Source organism: Apodemus sylvaticus, chromosome 4 (assembly GCF_947179515.1).
Source record: "Apodemus sylvaticus chromosome 4, mApoSyl1.1, whole genome shotgun sequence".
NCBI classification, from domain to species: domain Eukaryota; kingdom Metazoa; phylum Chordata; class Mammalia; order Rodentia; family Muridae; genus Apodemus; species Apodemus sylvaticus.
This window is the reverse complement of record NC_067475.1, coordinates 161,816,903-161,837,856: the sequence shown is the minus strand read 5'-3', so window position 1 is coordinate 161,837,856 and position 20,954 is coordinate 161,816,903. Positions and strand designations below refer to the sequence as shown.

Sequence of the window (20,954 nt, the reverse complement as noted above, 5' to 3'; positions counted from 1 at the left end):
GGGGAAAGTAATTATATCTTTTGAAATGACCTCCATAAATAAAAGGAAAGTAACAATGTATATTCAAAATATTGCTTAAATGTTTTTCCAGAATCAGAGTAGGGGTGGGGCCAAAATGACAAATTTAAGTGTAGTACAAAACTGATAATCATAAGCATGGTCCACTGTGACTCCCAAGTCACACCTCTGTTTGCAAATGTATTCCGTGTTTGTGAACAATTGAAACCTTTTGCTGGCAGCATTTTTACTGAATATTTTTGGGATATATATTCTCTAATGTGTATAAGCAAATATTACTTCTATTTGGTTGATGTTGTTCACACAATTCGCCAGCCATTACCTCTTTGCTGTTGATAGTTTTTCTTCATTGCTGACCATTTCGGGTATGGAAAGCCAGTGCTCATACAGCTGAGAGGTCAATAGACTGCCTTTAATCATTTGAAGAAACTCCTTATATAGAGAGAAGAAATATTTTGCAGAAAACAAATTATGGAGATTACTGAAAACTTATTCAACTCTAAAATTTCGGATAGTCCCAACTTTCTTCACAGCTCCCCGACATTCCCCAAGGTAGAATGTTGACTGATGTGTAGGGCCAGTAAGTTTTGTCCATAAAAACTGGAAAACTAAGAGCTGATGTTCAAATGTGCTTGGATTGCTGAAAAATCTCTTTTTAGATCGAAGTCCTCTAGTGGACAACTAAGCGAACTAGCATACCTAAGAGATCAATACCTCAGACCAAATACTATTTTTACATGACAGAAATATACAACGATGATAACTATAACAAAGAAACCCATATTATGTTAGTATCTAATTTCTGAGGTGCAGAAAATCATATCCACTATTAGAAGCATGGGAAGATATGAGGTCATGGCTCTTAGAGAAGGTCCTATCACAGTTTCTCTAAACAAGCATGATTCCATAGTCTGTTCCAAATATTTAAGATAATTTTTACAGATAATGTAGCTTGCAAAGGTACTCTTGGCAATGCATGGAAACTATTATGGAAAACCACAGCTATTCAAGGTACAGAAAACAAAATATCCTGTGGCTTCAAGCCAAACTGCATACATAGTACACGCTAACTCCTAAACCCTGGGCTGCAAACATTGGTCAAAAGAGTCAGAAAGATTATATACCAGAAGATCAATAAATCTGCTTTGACATTGGGAGTCCTAGAAATGTGGGAGAGGCTTCACATTTGATAGTTCAACAATGTAATATGCTTGTCAAAACAATTTCTGAACAAAAGTCATCAATGTTAGTAATTCTAAATGGGAATGAATAAATCTTGTAAAAACAAACTTCTAGATAAAGAACTACATGCACATACATATTACAAAGAGTGAGGAAATTTGTGTTTCTCAAAGGGACGCCCCTAATTCGTAAGCCAATCATAGTTACCTCAGAAATAGTTCATATACTACCAATGATAATGGACTTATTAGGTTGTTTGAACATATTTGTAGGCTCACTTTTATCTATATAATAATAACAGAAAATGAAAATGGGCCATGTATTTTAGCAGAAGTAGGAGTTTAAGGGGAAACAAACTTAGAGCAAGGGAAAGGAAGGAGTGAAATGATATAATTGAATTTTAATTTAAATAACAAATAAAAAGTATCATTTTATGGTGAAGGTATGGCAGACTGATTAAGAATACTTGTTTCACAGCCATGAGGCCCTGCATTTCTGTACCAATATTTTGTGAGATATAGACAATCAGATTATGACATCCTACTTGATATGTGTAGCAAAGAGTTACATGTAGGAGTCACATTCTCTATACTGAGGAAGAGAAACCTGCTTCTCAGAAAAACAGTAGTGCAAGACAGAGAATGAAGAACTCTGGTAGTCAAATGCATCTGAATTGGCATGCCTACCAGGTGACATTCCTATGCAAGTATGAAGTGACCATCCACATGGCCACATGAGAAAATCAAAGGAAAGATACTTTAGTAACGTTACTGCTCATTCTGACTGGATATTTGTTTGAGTCCCTACTCCTTATGTCATGAATAGCAGAAGAACCTTTTAGCTTACCAGATTTCCCTCTTATGTATCTACTATCACTCAAGGGAATGCATGATGAAGGAAACTACTCATGTAGACTCAGAGGAATCCAGAGGCTATGTGATGCAAGGACGATCCCTACCTTTAGAATCCAGCTTGCCAGGTGCACCGAGTATTTTCTTATATTCACCTTTTGCCCAGAGTCGAGTTTTTCTTTCACTCCTTTGCACAATACATCACTAGGAGCTATACTAAATATACCTACTGCTGTAGGGCCCTTTTCCCTTAAGAGGGACAGGATGTCCTGAGAGAAAGAAAGGGAAATACCAGTCACTCTTTATGCAGTACCCAGCACTATTGGCTCGGGAGAAGCAGACCAATGGTGCGCACAGGTGCAGTGCAAGGGCTGGCATGGGCAAGAAGGACTGCAAACTGGTTTGGACTCTCAATCTTTACTTGTACAAATCCCACCCTACTGTTAACTCTGAAAGATCAGGCAACACTGGTCTTTTTATCAGATTTTTCCTTAGGAAAGCCAAAAGTGAATCATGTGAGTCCTACCAGAATTTCGGTGGGCCATTTTCCATCCTTACAGATCCAACTCAAGTCTCTACCAAAGAGTTTTCCCTTCTTCTTAACTTTTGGGACAGTGTACCCTTGGTCCTCTTGGGGCACAGAGGCCCTGGGGAAGCACCGTGTCCTATAAGTTCTTTCCTTCTTCTTCAGTATTTCTGTTGATTCTAAGGAGGAGATAAGATCATTACCTGGAATCCTGTAATATGGCCTTTTAAAAAACCAAATTTCAATTGCATAATGTCCCTGTTGTCATGGATTAGGCGTCCTGTAGCATCTTTATATTCTTCTTCCCTATACTCTACATTGTTATTAATCTGTGAGATGTATCTAAGACATGATCCCATGGGAATTCTCACAAGATTATGTTGCACTGCATCATAAGATAAATGATATGCAATTGAGCAAGTTCCCTGAACTATGTACAGGCAGTTGTATCACTAAGTCATATCCATTTTCATAGCTACCCTCATTTTTATTCACAGCAATCAGTTTTATATTTTCTTCAAATGTCATAGTGAAGCACTTCCAATTCTTAGATTTCTTGATGAGCTTTTAGAAGGACCATTGTTACATTTCTATCATCAGCATTATTCCTCCTTCATGGGAATGCATACATGACTGCCTGTTTTGTCAAACTCGGGACCCTGGTTCCTGTAGTGTAAGTTCAAAGCTGAGATCAAAGTTTACTTTTCTCTTCAAAGACATATTTTCAAAAACTAGACCATAATGAACACTTATATGGTACTTAAAACAAAAGTATTAAAAGTAAATAAAAGAGTCATATAACAAAATATAAATTAAACGGTCTTTCTCAATATAGAAAGTTTTGACTATTTGTCCAAAACAAAATAATAAGACTGGAAAAACACAAGTAATATGATACAGTCTGAATAGGATATATCAATTTTAGTGTAAGTATGCATCTGTATAGACATGTATTTAGGCACACATATGTATACACATACACACAATGACTTTTTTTAGAATAGCAAGAATTTAAAGCAATGAAGGGGATACTTAGGAGTAATGTGGAAAATAATAAAATAATAAAACAAGAAAATCTTTTTGGAAAAAAAAATGTCCTTAAGACAATTTCAAAAGCCCCAGAACTTAAGTATTAAGTCTATTTGAAATCCAACTGCAGGTGTAGAAGACACACAAAAATATGCTTTTAGTGTAATTGAAAATGAGATTAGAGTCTGAGCTTGGACACCAAGGTTACTTCTACTTTAGTCTGACATAGATTATGTCCAGTTCCATACATATATCCTTTCTGTGCCTCTTACAATAATTTAAATGCAGTTCTTAGGTCATTCTCTGCTTTAATCATGAAACAACATGAAATTGTATTCTAATGAGATGAAAGCTCTGTGCCCACACACTTGTATACATATAGCATCTTGGAATTCCAGCTTATGGTGACTATCTGTCTGGAACAAATGGGATATTCTCCCAGAAAATCAAGTTTAGACTTGATGTCAGAATATAAAGATCTCCGGCTAGACCTGGGGCGTATTGTATTGGGTTTGTTTTCTGCAGTGCCCTTCCTGTAAGCAACAATGTCAACATGCATTGATATTTTATGCAAAATTGAAATGGCAACTAGGAGGGCACTTGAAGGAAGGTAGACGACTTACTCTGCTGCTGGCTTATAGCTGAGTATCGGGGCTTTAAAATGAATTGCCCCTCCAAGTTTAGGTCTTGCCTAAGCAATCCAGGCAAGAGAGGAAAAGCTGTAGAATTTTTTGAATTTACTCTACTGTAGGTGTGTTGAAGGTGGGTCATTATGACCTCCTGTAGATACTCATAACCTATAAAAAGAAAAGAATATAAATTGAAACTAATCATAATGAGTGTGAGCTTCCAATGGGTTTTGGCAAGCACTACTCTATTTTCTGTCTCAACTTTCTTCTGGACAATGTAGACTGTCCCTAAGCATTAGGAGAATCACATGAATATTATGATAAAGTAAGGATGTGTAAGCTGAGAACTCTAAAATCAAGGAGAAAATTTTCAATTTATCACTTTATTTAGATCCACATGAGCACATTTGTTGTTTCTACTTTGACAGTATTAAGACCTGCCTGTTTTAGGTGTATGGCCTGTAGGTTGAAATACACATTCAAAGTGATAGTGAGACACAAACAAGAGCAGTAAGTTCTTGGGATTTCTGAAAAATTCATGATGTACAAAGATCTTCCAAATTTTAGAATTAAACTGATATCAGGTTCACAGATTTCACTCAATAAATTTATTTTGAATGTGCCAATCCATATTTTTCTTTTCACTGACTGAGTACTGCTATTGTGTCCATCATATAAAAAGCAAAAAAAAAAAAAAAAAAAAAAAAAAAAAACCAAACTGGATGATTTTGGCCCATGCTTGTATTTTCAGCACTCATTGATTAAAAAAGTAAGGACTGGGAGTTTCATACCTGCTTAGACTCAATAGAAATATAAAGTCAAATGTGTCAGTTTGGTTTGAGCTGGTTATTATCTAGTGTATTAAAATCCTGAAAATAAATATTGAAGAAAAACAAAAGTAGTTCAGTTTCAGTTTCCTTCAAATAATCAAAATATTGCCAGTGTCCTTCATAATACATGAGAAAATGTTGAATAACAAAGTACTCTGATCTCCAAAAGACATTGTTACTGTCTCTTTTCTGTAGTTCACTTTATGCATTCAAATTTCACATTTTAATTAACTTTTAAAAGATAATCCTTGCAAGCACACTTAATGATCTCAGAATTTTAATTGTTATCCAAATGCTTCTGAGCATTTTATTACTCTTATTTATTTGGCAATAATTTAGCTAGTGAGAAAATTTTTTAAAAAGACAATAGAAGGAATACCAGGTGATTCAGTCAAGAAGTCTCTAGTAATCTGAATATGATCTCTCATTCAGTGGGGAAATTGCTTGTCATAGGGAACTGCATATTTCACATGGACTCACATATGGCCACATTTACAATTTTCATTACGAAACAGAATCTACATAGTTTAAAATAAAGAGAATATGTTTGTTTATAACATGTACACTTTTATTAAGATGGTCACAAGTCAGTGTAAAAGACAGCCCTGCCTGCCTCATCACCTCAACCCACACCCAGGGAGACCAAAGCCTTCATACATCAAGTTGCAGCACAAAAAAGTGGAGCCCACAATAGCTGACCATGCAGAAGCGAAAAACAAAAAGAAAGAAGTACTAAGGCAGAAGATTTTTTAAAAAGATGCAGTACACAATTTACACAGAAGCAACACTGTCACCTTCCCAGTGAGGACTCAGGTAATGGACTTAGCATCCTCCTCTTAGGAGTGTGGGTGACTTTGGGGAGGGGGAAGGACTTCCTGTAACCATATATTTCATGGATAATGGAATGACATTTAAAAAGAACAAAAAGAAAAAAATGTACAATCAAAGTCCACAGACACATTGTAGAACTTTGGGGGATGTTTGCTCCAACCTACCACTGTTCTATTTTAAACCCTGATCAAAAACTCCAAAACAAAGCAAATTGAATAAGTTTTAAACTTGCCACATTTTTTTGCCACTTACATGAAATCTTTGGACACACACACACACACACACACACACAAGTCTTGTGACCGCAGTTTCCTCAAAGACACTGAATTATTCTTTGAATGTGTTTTCATTTAAATTTTAGACTTGTTTCTGTTTGTAATTGTTTTGCTCAGATGTATACTGTTGTACCATATAGAGCCTGGTAACTGAGCAGGTCATACCAGGGAATTTGATCCCCTGAAACTATAGTTTTGGATGCCTATGAGCTATCATGTGACTGTTGGGAATCAATGAAAAATTTCTCTAGCTAGTAGGATTTTGTGTAATGATTACCCATTTTTTTGTGGTTACTTTCTTCAGAAATGATATATTCAGAGTTTTGTTTTTCTTTTTAGGAAAATTAAGTTCCTCAAGTGAAAATCACAGTAGAATCTGTTATTTTTTTGTCAGCTCACAGACTCTATCTTAATGAGGTTATCAATGTGCCTGAAGGCTACAATGAAGTTATTATAAATATAATGAATGGTATAATATTTAGAAATTTTGTTTTAGTATGTACTTAAATATAAGTCTAAATAATGAAAATCTGAGATTTCAGGGATAGACCATTGAACTCAGCTAGTCCTTCTTTAGATTTCTCTGGTACTTACCTTGCAGTGGTCTTGGAGCTTCTGCATGGCCAGGATGGAACCAGAGTTGGTAATCTCCATTGTTCTGAGAGCCAAAAAGAACCAACTGTCACAAATAATCTGACAGTAGAATCCTGTATAATATAGTGATTTTCTTTACTTACAATTTCCAGCTCTCTAGCAGGATAATTATTAGGACTAGTATGAATGGCGTATATTCTGACCACAGATTTGAGTCATCAGGACTGATTTCAGAAGAAAACCAAGAAGTACTTGCCTTTCCTCTCTGAAGTAAACTCGGTCTATTGATCCACCAAGAATATTGGTCTTATTCTTATAGAATAAGAAATTGCATTCGGCCATCAACACTAACCAAGACCAATATTATTACAAAATGATCCACAAGGGTCTCTCCGTCTATCAGTGGGATATTGAATATTGATTTGACATGAACACACAACCTCGAACCCATAGAGTCATATACTCACTGTGATTATGATGACTTGATAAAGAACATTTGAAAAATATAGTTATTTCAGCAACAGTGAGAAAAATAGCCAAAATAAACCCCAAGAAACAAAAAACAGAGAGGCTTTGAGGGTGCCTAGGAGTACACACAACCATTGGCTTTCATTTAGCGATAACCATTCTGTGGAGAAGATGAAGATGGGTCTAACCTGGAAAATAGGCCAGATACTGGAAAGAAGTTCCACAACATAATTATTGCATACAGAATTATGGATCCATTGAAACAATAATATAAATAGAACATTCTGTTGAAATTGCTAGCAAACTCCAGGATAATCTAATCTAATTGGAGTTATCATTAATTGTACTTCCTTGTTGATTCATGAATAAATCCAAGAAAGTGTGTCATAGAGTTTTTAAGTATTAAGCTAAGGGACAAAAATGCATTCAAGCAGACACTCAAACATCTACTCACCCAAATATAGAAGGAGAGAAAGAGTAAGAAAGAGAAAGAGCAATAGAGACAGAGAAACAGAGTGACACTCTCTGTTTCTCAGATACTCATCATACGAACCCACAGGAAGTGATAGAGAGATATATACACACATACAGTGAAATTCACCAATACACACACACACACACACACACACACACACACACACATACACCCCACACACAATAAAATAGGGCTATAAGTTTCCTTTCTTTGGAAATGTAGACAAGAAATTCAAGAAAAAGGTCCCTCTCTAGATTATTATATTACAGATGCCTTTACTTCCAAAAGGAGAAGATTGTAAAATATGCAAATTTATCATGATGAAGTTTCATCTGTATAATTTATATGCATACACCTTTGCAGATATGTGAATCTCAAAAGGAAAATTCAATTTTAACCCCAAAGAACTTGAAAATAACTTACGGGTATTCTCATCATTGGTAGTAACTTCATAATTATATTATTTACTGTATCGATGTTTGTTGCTTTTACACAGAAAGGCTATGAAAAGTACAGAGAAGAATGGTATAAAACAATGTTGAAGCTCATAAGTATAAAATTGGTTATTGTCTAATCATTACTAATAATCTAAAATCTGTAATCTAACTCTAATATAAAATAAACATTTTCTTTTCTTCCCTTGCGATAACTCTGGAAGACTTTCAGTCTAACATATTTATCACAAAATTAACTATGTGGATACTTGATATTCAAACATTAACTGTAACAGGTTGTGTATAATAAAGCAAGACTGAGTAGCCGTGGGTGCAGGAGCTCAGCATCCTGATTATTCTTTCATTATGTCAGCAGACAGGTAGGGGGAGGGTGGTTGGAATAGAGCACAACCCTTTGCTTCCTCCCTGTTTAGACTTCCATCACTTACATCCTTACTTTCATGTACACCATGTGTACAGTTCTAGGAAAGTCAGGATGAATAGCAACTGCAATAAAAAAAGAAAAGAAAATCAAAAACAAAAGAAAATGAAAAACAAAACAAAGATGGGTGATTACTCTCTCCATGTCAAGCTGTGTATATAGTTAGATGGTATACAGATATACAGTAATGAAATCTGTAATGGTGATAGAACTAGGAAATCAAAATGAGTATTTTAGAACAAGCAAGGTGCTTTTATTTTTCAATCTCTATTGCTTCTCACAGCTAGAATCTTCTACAAAGACCCAGGAAGACAGCAAGAAGTAAATAGCATGAAATAAAATGATAGGAATCTGAGAAGATAGCACTGATGTCCTCGAATTCTAATATATTACTATAGTGTATGACTGTGAGTAGGTAGGTATATCTTTACGAAGATAGTTTCTAAGGTATCAGCTATCTGCAATAAGCATTGTTAGTGCCTAAGAAACAGTCCCTTAAATAAGAAACATATCACAAGTGCCCCCTTGCTATCCATAAGCAACCTTGAAACAAGAAAAAAGGAAACCACTTCATAATCCATTATCTTTCACAGCATTTTTATTTATTGTTTTCTAACCACTGGGCATAACCTATTATCCTGAAAATAATTGTGTGTGTGTGTGTGTGTGTGTGTGTGAGTGTGTGTGTGTGTGTGAGAGAGAGAGTATTTGTGTGTGTGTGTGAGAGAATGTTTTGTGTGTGTGTGTGTGTGTGTGTGTGAGTGAGTGTGTGTGTGTGTGTGTGAGAGAGAGAGAGTCTTTGTGTGTGTGTGAGAGAGAGAGTATGTTTTGTGTGTGTGTGTGTGTGTGTGTGTGTGTGTGTGTGTGTGTGTGTTTCTGAAGATTTATCCAAGACCCTACTGCAACATGACAGGTAACTTGAATTTTATGAACAAGGATAAGGATACCTTACACTAACTAATTTTACATCTTGCTATCTATATACTAAGAATTATGCAAAAACATCTTAGAATGTGGAAGAACATCTTTGATCTTCTGGTGTAATGTAAATAGGATGGAACCAATGTGTGCATTTGCTCAAAATGTAGATGAATGTGGATGAAAATATAGCTCATGGCTCAAAAATCATATATGCTAGAAAGACAAATTCCAACACCACATACACAAATACATACATGCATGAAGACACACACACACACATACACACACACACACACATACACACAGAGTATGCATAATTAATTTAAAGAAAAGTAAAACTTTTAATATTTTGTTAATATCTTAAATCTTCTGTATAATTTTAAAACAACAAAGTAATATAGAAAACTATACATGAGATAGAAAAATAATTCAAATATGATTTTATTTGACCTTATTGTAAAATATTGCATTCTGAGTGCATTTTGAGCATATTAAGTTCTACCTAATGATTGCAAAGATGGGTGCATTTCTTCCTGATGCTGGTGATGTTTATAATTTTAAACAAAATAATTCTAAATATACTGTTTTTAAAGCATGAAAATGAAAAGGCAACTGGGAGTTTTTGTACATGTTAATATATTTCTTGACTCATAGAGAACCAGGCATATGTAAGTAATTCTCAGGAGATAAGATTTTTTTTTTTTTTTATTATTCGATATAATTTATTTACATTTCAAATGATTTCCCCTTTTCTAGCCCCCCCACTCCCCGAAAGTCCCGCAAGCCCCCTTCTCTTCCCCTGTCCTCCCACCCACCCCTTCCCACTTCCCCGTTCTGGTTTTGCTGAATACTGTTTCACTGAGTCTTTCCAGAACCAGGGGCCACTCCTCCTTTCTTCTTGTACCTCATTTGATGTGTGGATTATGTTTTGGGTATTCCAGTTTTCTAGGTTAATATCCACTTATTAGTGAGTGCATACCATGATTCACCTTTTGAGTCTGGGTTACCTCACTTAGTATGATATTCTCTAGCTCCATCCATTTGCCTAAGAATTTCATGAATTCATTGTTTCTAATGGCTGAATAGTACTCCATTGTGTAGATATACCACATTTTTTGCATCCACTCTTCTGTTGAGGGATACCTGGGTTCTTTCCAGCATCTGGCAATTACAAATAGGGCTGCTATGAACATAGTAGAACATGTATCCTTATTACATGGTGGGGAGTCTTCTGGGTATATGCCCAGGAGTGGTATAGCAGGATCTTCTGGAAGTAAGGTGCCCAGTTTTCGGAGGAACCGCCAGACTGATTTCCAGAGTGGTTGTACCAATTTGCAACCCCACCAGCAGTGGAGGAGTGTTCCTCTTTCTCCACACCCTCTCCAACACCTGCTGTCCTCAGGAGATAAGATTAACCTTATAATAGATCACATGTTCCTACTCTGAGGAAAAAATAGGCTTTCAATAATTGTTCAATGATACATAAAAATGTTTATAGTATATAAAAGGAGCTATACCTTTTTATTCTAAAAGGATAGAAATATAAACCCTGTAAATATTGAAATTATATATCCATAAACTAGATGTGAAACAATGAGGTGTTGCTATCTCTAATGAATTTCAGAACAGATTACTTTAAGCCATCTGGGAATATAGTAAAATGTGCTCCTCCAGCCATGGCATAGCATTGACTCATGAGGACAGTGCAGTTAGTTGTTATCTCTACAATATTAAGTCAAACAGTCAATATTTTATATATTTGTATTTGAAGTCAAGAGTACGAGAAGGTATGTGCAACTTAGGGAGAGGTTTGTGGATATCTTGGGATTCATGCAGGTGATTTGGCAGTGGATTTCTATACATAAAAGATGATTGTAAAATCATCTGCATCTACATATTTTAAAATATGAACAGAGTCTGAGGGATCTACATTCAATCCTAAGAATAAGAAAAAGGGAAAATTTGGAGGAAAAGACATCCTTAAGTAAGAATAGCAAAAAATATTTTCCTAATATATCCATAGCAAAAAATACAGGTTTATCTTAAGTGTAATGAAATACATAGATGGTTCAAAAACTCTCAAACCTAAAAAGCCAAACTATAAACATAAAATCAAATAAAACAACCAAAGAATTGATAAAAATATGAAGTATCATTGCTAAATATTCATGAGGGAACATGGAGAAAGAAAAGGGATAGAGGATATTTATTTAAATTAGAAGAATATTTTTATGTTCTGAAAACAACTCTTCGACTATTGTGGAGGGTGTCATTTCCCTAATTTCTTTCTCAGTCTGTTTATCCTTGGAGTATAGGAAGACTACTGATATGTTTGAGTTAATTTTATATCAGGCCACTTTGCTGAAGTTATTTATCAGCTGTAGGAGTTCTCTGGTGGAGTTTCTTGGGTTACTTCATCTGCAAATAGTGACAATTTGATTTCTTCCTTTCCAACTTGTATCCCTTTGACCTCCTTTTAATGTCTAATTGCTCTAGTTAGAGCTTCAAGTACTATAGTGAATAAATGTGGAGAGAGAGGGCAGCCTTGTCTATTCCCTGATTTTAGTAGGATTGTTTCGAGTTTCTCTTTGTTTAGTTGATGTTGGCTCCTGGGTTGCTGTATGGTTGCTTTTACTATGTTTAGGTATTGGCCCTGAATTCCTGTTCTTTCCAAGACTTTTAACATCAAAGAATGCTGGATTTTGTCAAATGCCTTTTCAGCATCTAATGAAATGACCATGTGTTTTTTTTTCTTTCTCCCCCAATGGGGGAGCTAGAAAAAGTGCCAAAACGGGTTTGCAGTGCCATAGTAGAAACAACAGTATGAGCCACCCAGTGTTCCTAGAGCTTCCAGGGACAAAAATACCAACCAGATAGTACACATGGTGTTACCCATACCTCCAGAGGCATAGGCAACAGAGGATGGCCTTGTTGGACATCAAAGGGAGGAAAGGTCCATGGTCCTGGAAAGGCTTGATACAGCAGTGTAGGGGCATACCAGGACAGGGAAGTGTGATGGGGATGATTGGGGAACAGGGGAGAAGAGATGGCTTATGGGACTTTTGGGGGTGGGAGGAGAACCAGGAAAGGGGAAATCATTTGAAATGTAAATAAAGAATATATCTAATAATAAAAATAAGAAAACAACTCTTCAAGGACAAAAGGGAAACAAACATATCTCGTGAAGAAAAGCTATAAGGTACGTACCTATTACCAATCTTCTGAACTACACAAAAGGTAATAATTATGTTAATTATTAATAAAATTGCTACTAATTATAAAATTCTAAATAATTATGGAAGGATAATATATGAAAGTACTAGAGTCGTGGTTAAAAATCAGTAAAAATGTTTACTTTTCAGGAATTGGATCTAAGTCACCATGGTGTTGAAAGACATCAGACGGATTGCTCATGTACAATACTGAGCATTTGCCATAGATGAAATCAAGCATCAGAGGCAAGAGAGCAGTTCCCTACAGGACTATCTGCTCTTCTCCTCTTCTCTGTCCTGAGGACACATCTGCTTCAGTCAATCTAATGTATGTCACTGGTTAGTAATTACTTTTATACTACAATTTCTCTTTACTGTTTTATATAACCTAGAAAATACGAATATCAAGTTTTGTGGTATTCATTATACACAGCTTGGTAAGTGTGTTGTAATTTTAACAGTGACTTGTTAGAATATCGACTCTAGGTACATTTTGTACACATTAGCATTTATAAAAGTCAGAGAGATTGTGATCCTCTGAGCTACATTCTATTCTATTTTACAGTAGCGATGGTCTTCAATGCTCTGCATGCTACATAAGTTAAGTTTCTGATCTGCACTGAACACAGTAGTGAGAATGAGCAATAATATAAGTACTAAAAAATAGACAATTATTTAATAGTTATGTGTATAACTCAATGATAAAACTACTATGTAATATGTGTTAGGTCATGACTATCACTGTACATACTATTCACACATATGACCACACACACACAGACATACTCACAGACACACACACACACACACACACACACAAACACACACAAACACACACATGCCCTAAGGGTAAATTAGTAAAAATGATTTCAAAGGAGAAGTTACATGAAAAGAAATCCCTATGCGTAGATCATTCAAATAAATACTAAGATAAAGATCCCTGATTATGTAGTTGGTCTTCCAAAGCAGTTGTGAGGATGCACAGAGACATACTGAAAGAGCAGAGGACAGAGCTTAAGAGATAAAATGGTACAAAACATGTGGATGCGGAGAGCAAATTAATTCCTGATAATATTTTGCTGTTTAAGATCTCTTTATGGTTATATTATAAAATAACATTTATTTATGACTAGACAGAAATATTTTAAAATAAATAATAGTTGAACAACCCATGAGTTAATATATAAGCAATAACAACTCAAGAGAAAAAGCAGTTTAATTAGTATAATAATACTTGGCTTGGAAATATATGCTGATGCAATGCCCTGACATAATTTTCAATCACTTATGAAAAATATTTCCTCTTTTTTGTTGCTTTAGCTTGTGGGTCAATCTTGTGCCACAGTGCTTTCTATATATCACATGTAAAAGTCACATGTGTGCATGCCATACAAATATATATTCTATAGACATAAATCTCACTATGTCTCCCCTCCACTCTCTCCTTATGTCTCCCATTTCCATTACTCTACAAACTGCCTGTCTCTCTGCAAGTCATGAACTTGAAATATCAGGTTTGGTTTTGTATTCACATACACTGTCACAGTTTGGGATGTCCTCAGTGAATATCTTCATTGAGAAGTTGTTCTGTATACCCATCTTGGCTTCATTAGTGGATCTGATCAAATACAATAAAACACACAATATAGTAAAATTAATTTTCTAGTATCTCATTTTAAGCTAATCACTGTTAATAGTTTATAAGAATCATCTTGGTGTTAAATATAAGAAAGTAGTTCAGCAGTATTCACTATTGGATTAGGGAATATTTAAAAGTGTTTCAAGCCAAAACCATGGTCATGTAATAGCACATTGATCTAGGATGCACAGAAAGTCCTCAGAACTTTTTTTTTTTTACAAGGTTGTAGTCAACTTGACTCCATCTGGAATGAACTACAAGTCTGAAATGGAGTGCATACCTGTGAAACAGATCTGGAGGCTGGAAGACACAAGCTTCTGACTTAGACCTCAACATGAAAAACTTGAGGCATAGTGGCCATGAAAAGCTTAGGCCCAGGCAAGATAGAACACACCCAGCTTTACTCCCTAAAGACTGAGGGGAGTGGATCTGAGTTCAAGGTCAGACTGAACTCAGCAAGGTCCTGATATAAGCAGGGTGGTAAACATCTTTAATCTGAGCCACACCCTCTGATGGAGGCCTACATAAGGACATTGGAAAAAAGGCTCACTCTCCTTTGCTTGCTTGCACTTACTGCCAGAGCATTTGTTAATATCTACTTCTTCAAGATTCTAGTAGATACAATAGACCAGGTGAAACAAATTAGCCTCATAGACTGAACAACTACAAGATATTTTAACTTCCTTTTCACAGCTGCCCATTGTTGGATTAGTTAGACTACAGCTGTTAGTCATTACAGTAAGTTCCCTTAATATATAGGAAAAAAATACATAAATTCTGTGGCTCTAGAGAAAGTTCTGTGACTAATACACAAAGAAAAGGCAAAAATCTGCTTTACTTCAAAAGAGGAAATACCAGATAGTTTGAATAGACATGGTACAATAACATCTATGGAGTCAAACACAAATACTGAAGAGTACTGTTTACTCCAATATAAAGGGGAGACAAATGAATGCAGAACTTCCTGAAAGTTAAATGAAATATACAATAGACAGGAGAATCTAAAGCAGTATCCAATGACCATCTAATTAGCAACATATTTGGAGACAGGCTATGAAATATATTTTTAAGGAAGAAATGAATAATCAACTGCAATTCCCATATCAGTACAGAATTAAAGTATAATTACAAATAAAATACCTTTTGATAAAATAATACCAGTGATCTTTCTGTTCTTTTGAACTGTAATGTTAAAAGTGAAAAACAAGATTAGGGTCTTGACAATGGAGAGACTTTCAAGATTAATCTTCATAAAACCCAATGGCCCTCATGAAGGTGTACCTGTAGATGGTATTTTCCACATGACTGCTTTTCTGAATGACTTGTTTCACTGGAACACTTTTAACAGGAAGTTGAATACAGTTTGACAGCTAGTTGGGAATGTCAAGACTTGACTGTGTTCTCAGAGCTGTATGACTATGGCTGTGCCAACAATTACTCCTAGCTTTAGTTTCATATGTATAAAGGGATAATTAAGAAAGTGTCTTCTTACCGTGAGGACATGTTCATATAGAAAGGTATCATTATTCGCACTAAACCACAGGAAAGTTACATGACCTTTCATTAGAATGCACTTAACTCAGGATGAACACCGTTTAAGAAAAAAATACTGTTTATTTCCTTGTGTGAATTACAGAACTAGCATTCAAGACAGGAGGTTCTAGAAACTAGTGCTTAATTCGTGTGAGTCACCATGTTAACTCTCCTGGTACAAATTAAAAATAAGCTCACCACTCTTCCACTGTAGCATAAAATACTCTAATTAAAGATGGAATAAAGATGAATTCACAATGCTAGCATTCTATAACTGATAATTATATATTGAATGAGTTATACCTCAATGATATTTGGCATATTCAGTGTCTGATAGTCATCAACATTATCTTGTTGATCAATGTATTTCTGATTCAAACAGTATCCCTCACCCAATGCACTATTCCTCTTGCCCATGCTCACAATCCCATATCAGGTATAGTTTTTTCATCTGTAAGCTAATGGTTACATAGCTTCCGCTTTCTGAAAATAATTATCTATACTGCAAAGATCTTTCATTCACAGAATTTTCTTCTTCCTTTTGCCATGATTCTAACATTCATAACCTCAAGCTGTATTCCTGTGGAACTATGGACTGATTCTTGTTCAAAGACTGCCACATTCATGTTTCTACCATTAACTGCTTACCTACTCTACTCACTGCCTACAATCATTTTTGTCAGAAGGGTGGATGATGCCTGTGACACCCAACCTACACATACAAACATATCTATACACATATATACATATTATATATATAATATGTATTATATATATTATACTGAACAAACAAATTTGAGTACAGGTTCAGAGGTGATGAGCTGGGAGTGTAAAGAAGGGTATGTTAACTGAAGAAGGCTTAGAAGAACCTGGACATTGACCTCCAGCATATCAAAATAAGCTAACGTGTGTGTCTATCACCTGCAGATTCAGTTAAACCTTACTCCTTGACCCTTATCCTTATCAGTTGACCATTAGACACAAAATATTCAAATACTTGAGCATTCTATGAGTAACTATTTTTATGTGCTCAATTAAAAACTATTTTTATGGAAATTACTTGGGCAGTATTGGAGGTATTGGTTAAATATAAGTAAAATATGCAATATTATTGGAGGGAAATCAATTTCTGTATTTTCAAAACCTAGATACTGGATATTATAGGGCAAAGAATGTGGAAGGTATCTTCTAAGTCCTTGTTTGGTCCACATTCTGCTTAGAAAATAATGTCTCTCCATTCTACCCCAAGAATCTTCTGGAGTCCTGATGAACATCTAGATCAAACATTAAATAATATACTTACATTTGAAATGCATGTTTTGAAAAGTATAGACAAACTAGGGACACTATAAAAGGAAAAAATTGAAGTTGACAGCATGTATACAATCAGACTAAACTAGATTCTTATTATGCAAATATTGTGGTTAATTATTTAACCTGTGAATTAGGAAGCATTAAGTTGCCCCACAATTTCTGTAGCTATCCTCCTGTGAATACAAGTCCAAAGTGTAGGTCTTACCTAAAGGTGGCCAAAAACATTCCAGTGGGCCAAAACAGGGCAAGTGTCCGGCAGGTGCAGATTTCATTTATCCTGACTAGGTTGATTATGTCCATATTATCCACAGCACACAGGTATTGCAATGGGATTATATGTTTTATTTTAAATTTTCTCTTCTTCCTAGAAAGAGAATCAAGTATCTCAGTTAGTTTGATTTGCATTGTAGTGGGAATTGCTTTTAGAAATACCCAGGTTCTTCCTGTCCCAGAGCAGAGGAGGATCCGTCCATTTTTTCATTCAGGCACAGTTCAAGCCAAAGTAGATGGAATTCAACCAAGTTTGTGTTGAAAGAAGTTACTGGATACTAGTTTCTCAATGCTCACAAATAGACATAGCCTAATTGTTTTCTGATTGGAGAAATTTTAGAATGACTATACTATGAATATGTGTGGTTTATATGTGTCTGTGTGTGTCTGTGTATATATATGGCATTTTTAGAAGGCCATGTATTTCATGATTTCTCCTTGTGATTTTGATAATAATTAACCATATTGCTATATTTCCATACTGTCCATACCAAAAAATATTTGTTAAAATTTTGTGTTTTACTTAATTACATTTAATAATCTTTCAAAATTAAATTATATAGAAACATTGTCTGGCTGGATAAAAATAATCTTCCATTGTCCTTCTTTGTATACTAAGATGTCACTTCAGCACACTTCAATGGCTCCTTTTGTAAACATACAAAGCACATCTCATTCAAGAATCCAGAAAGATGATTATTTATCCCAATAATTTAAACAAATAATTGGAAATGTCTTCGAATCAAACATTGTGATCTAATCAAAAGTGTTTGTAAGAAGTAGTAATCTTGGAAGCATTACTTTCCTTCTTCCATCATTCCTTTTCTATGGAGCTGGTCCTTTGAGAAATTCACAAACATATACACTGTGTTCTGACCAGTTTATTTTTAATTTTTTGCTCTCTAATTTCCCTTCTATCTTTTGACAGAATCCTTCCCAGATTTGTGACTGTTCTATTACTTTATGATAGGCTGAATATGACCTCGGTGTGCATGCATGTGTGAGAGCAAGTGCATGTGCGTGTGAATGTGCATGTGCTTGTGCGCATGTGTATGTGTGCGTGTGTGTGTGTGTGTGTGTGTGTGTGTGTGTGTGTGTGTGTGTGTGAACTTGGGTATGTAACTCTGCATTGCACACTGTTAAGGTGATGTGTTGGTCCAAAACTGAAGATAGTGATTCTTCCTCTCTCAGATTCAGGAGACAATAGGACACAAGAATAAATCCTGATTCAAAAGTCCTATATATAAATCTATCTAAGCTTCAAACATGTGACATTTTTGAAACATGATACTATAGAGAAAGATTTACCACTCTACCTAATGTAACATGTAACAGCCAAAATACAAGCCTATAATGTAATATTTGTGAAAGGATATACGCATGCACACTCACATACAAACTTACAAACACATGTATCAATCTTATGAAACATTTGTACTTATATCTTTTTTCTACCTCACGTCTTCTAATTATAGATATATACATATACATATGTGTGCGTATGTATGAACCAAACTTTAGAAGAAATGTATATATCCAAAACCTCTCTTTTCTATGTCTGATAAGAGATAATGTCCATGAAAATAGAAATAATGACAATCACCTCCTATTAGAATAATTATGCTCTTTCCATACTATGAATGACAATCTCAAAATAGTTTTAATTACTATTACTACACAGCAGAAGTGGAAAAAATATATGGTCATTCAAGAAAAAGATTCATTTTACTTTTGTCTTAGTCAGGGTTTCTATTCCTGCACAAACATCATGACCAAGAAACAAGTTGGGGGAGGAAAGGGTTTATTGAGCTTACATTTCCACATTGCAGTTCATCACTAAAGGAAGTGAGGACTGGAACTCAAGCAGGTCAGGAAGCAGGAGCTGATGCAGAGGCCATGGAGGGATGTTTCTTACTGGCTTGCTTCCCCTGGTTTGCTCAGCCTGCTCTCTTATAGAATCCAAGAACACCAGCCCAAATGTGGTACCACCCACAAGGGGCCCTCCCCACTTGATCACTAATTGAGAAAATGCCCCCACAGCTGGATCTCATAGAGGCACTTCCCCAACTGAAGCTCCTTTCTCTTTGATAACTCCAGTCTGTGTCAAGTTGACACACAAAACCAGCCAGTACAATTGACCCCTTGTAAACTTGACACACAAACACATCACTATTAAGCCTCAACCCTTACTTTCTTATTCATACCCAAGATCTAAATTACTTTAAAAATCCACAGTCTTTACATATTAAAAGTTCAATCACCTTAAAATGCCCAATATCTTTAAAATTCAAAGTCTTTCAACTGTGGGCTCCAGTAAAATACCTTCTTCTTTCAAGAGGAAAACATATCAGGGCACAGTCACAACCAAAAGCAAAACTCAAACTCCAATGATTCAATGTCTGGGATCCAACTCAGGATCTTCTGAGCTCCTCCAGAGGCTTGGGTCACTTCTTCAGTCCTGCCTTTGTAGCACACAGCTTGTCTTCTAGGCTTCAGCTGCCTGTACCCCACTGCTGCTGCTGTTCTTGGTAGTCATCACATGGTACTGGCATCTCTAAAACGCTGCTATCTTCCACTGTAATTAGGCTTCACCAATAGCCTCTCATAGGCTCTCTTGATGGTGACAAGCCTCTGCTCCTATGCATGACCCCTTCAAGTCCTGGGCCATCAATTGCAACTGAGGCTGCACCTTCACCAATGGCCTTCCGTGACCTCTCACTGTGCCAAGAGCCTCAGCTGCTCTTCACAATCCCTTCATGCCTTCAAAACCAGTACCATCTGGGTGATGCTTACACAGTACCAAGTCCAGCCATAGCACAAAATAAAACTGTAGCTATCTCTGGAACACAGCTTCTGTGCTCTCAGAAAACACTTCCCAGAAGATTTCATCTCAGTGATGCTGGTCTCTTCTTAATCACCACTAATTTCTTAGCTCCAGCTAACCAGCATCAATACAGTCCCAGTAACACAAAGGTTTGCTTTAGTGGTTCTGGTATCTTGTTACTCACAGCTGATTCTTCAGCCCCAGCTAACCAAAACCACAGAATCTTCACAATCAAAACATGGTCACTGTAAGAGTCTTTAATATTCCCTCTGAAATTTCACAAGCCAGGCCTCTATCTTTTGCACTGTTCTTAACATTGTCTCCCAAGATCCTACAGAACTTTCCACTGAGCTCTTAATATTCTAATGACTTTTCTAGCTCAAAGTTCCAAAGTCCTTCCACAGTCCTCCCCAAAACATAGTCAAGTTGTCACAGGAATACCCCACTACTCTGGTACCAATTTGTCTTAGTCAGGGTTTCTATTCATGCACAAACATCATGACCAAGAAGCAAGTTGGGGAGGAAAGGGTTTATTGAGCTTACACTTCCACATTGCAGTTCATCACTAAAGGAAGTCAGGACTGGAACTCAAGCAAGTCAGGGAGCAGGAGCTGATGCAGAGGCTATGGAGGGATGTTTCTTACTGGCTTGCTTCCC

The 20,954-nt window shown here is 35.9% G+C and overlaps 1 protein-coding gene across 17 annotated transcripts in view; it reads right to left on the bottom strand.

Annotated features, from left to right (window-relative positions):
• LOC127683526 (rho GTPase-activating protein 20-like) overlaps positions 1 to 20,954 on the bottom strand; it is a 626,457-nt gene that overhangs the window by 331,065 nt on the left and 274,438 nt on the right. The window contains exon 6 of one of the 17 annotated variants that reach the window (XM_052180827.1): positions 341 to 450. The exons of the other annotated variants lie outside the window; for them this stretch is intronic. Within the exon in view, the coding sequence (XP_052036787.1) occupies positions 341 to 450 (110 nt within the window). The remainder of the gene's footprint in view (positions 1 to 340; positions 451 to 20,954) is intronic. 17 annotated transcript variants of the gene reach the window in all.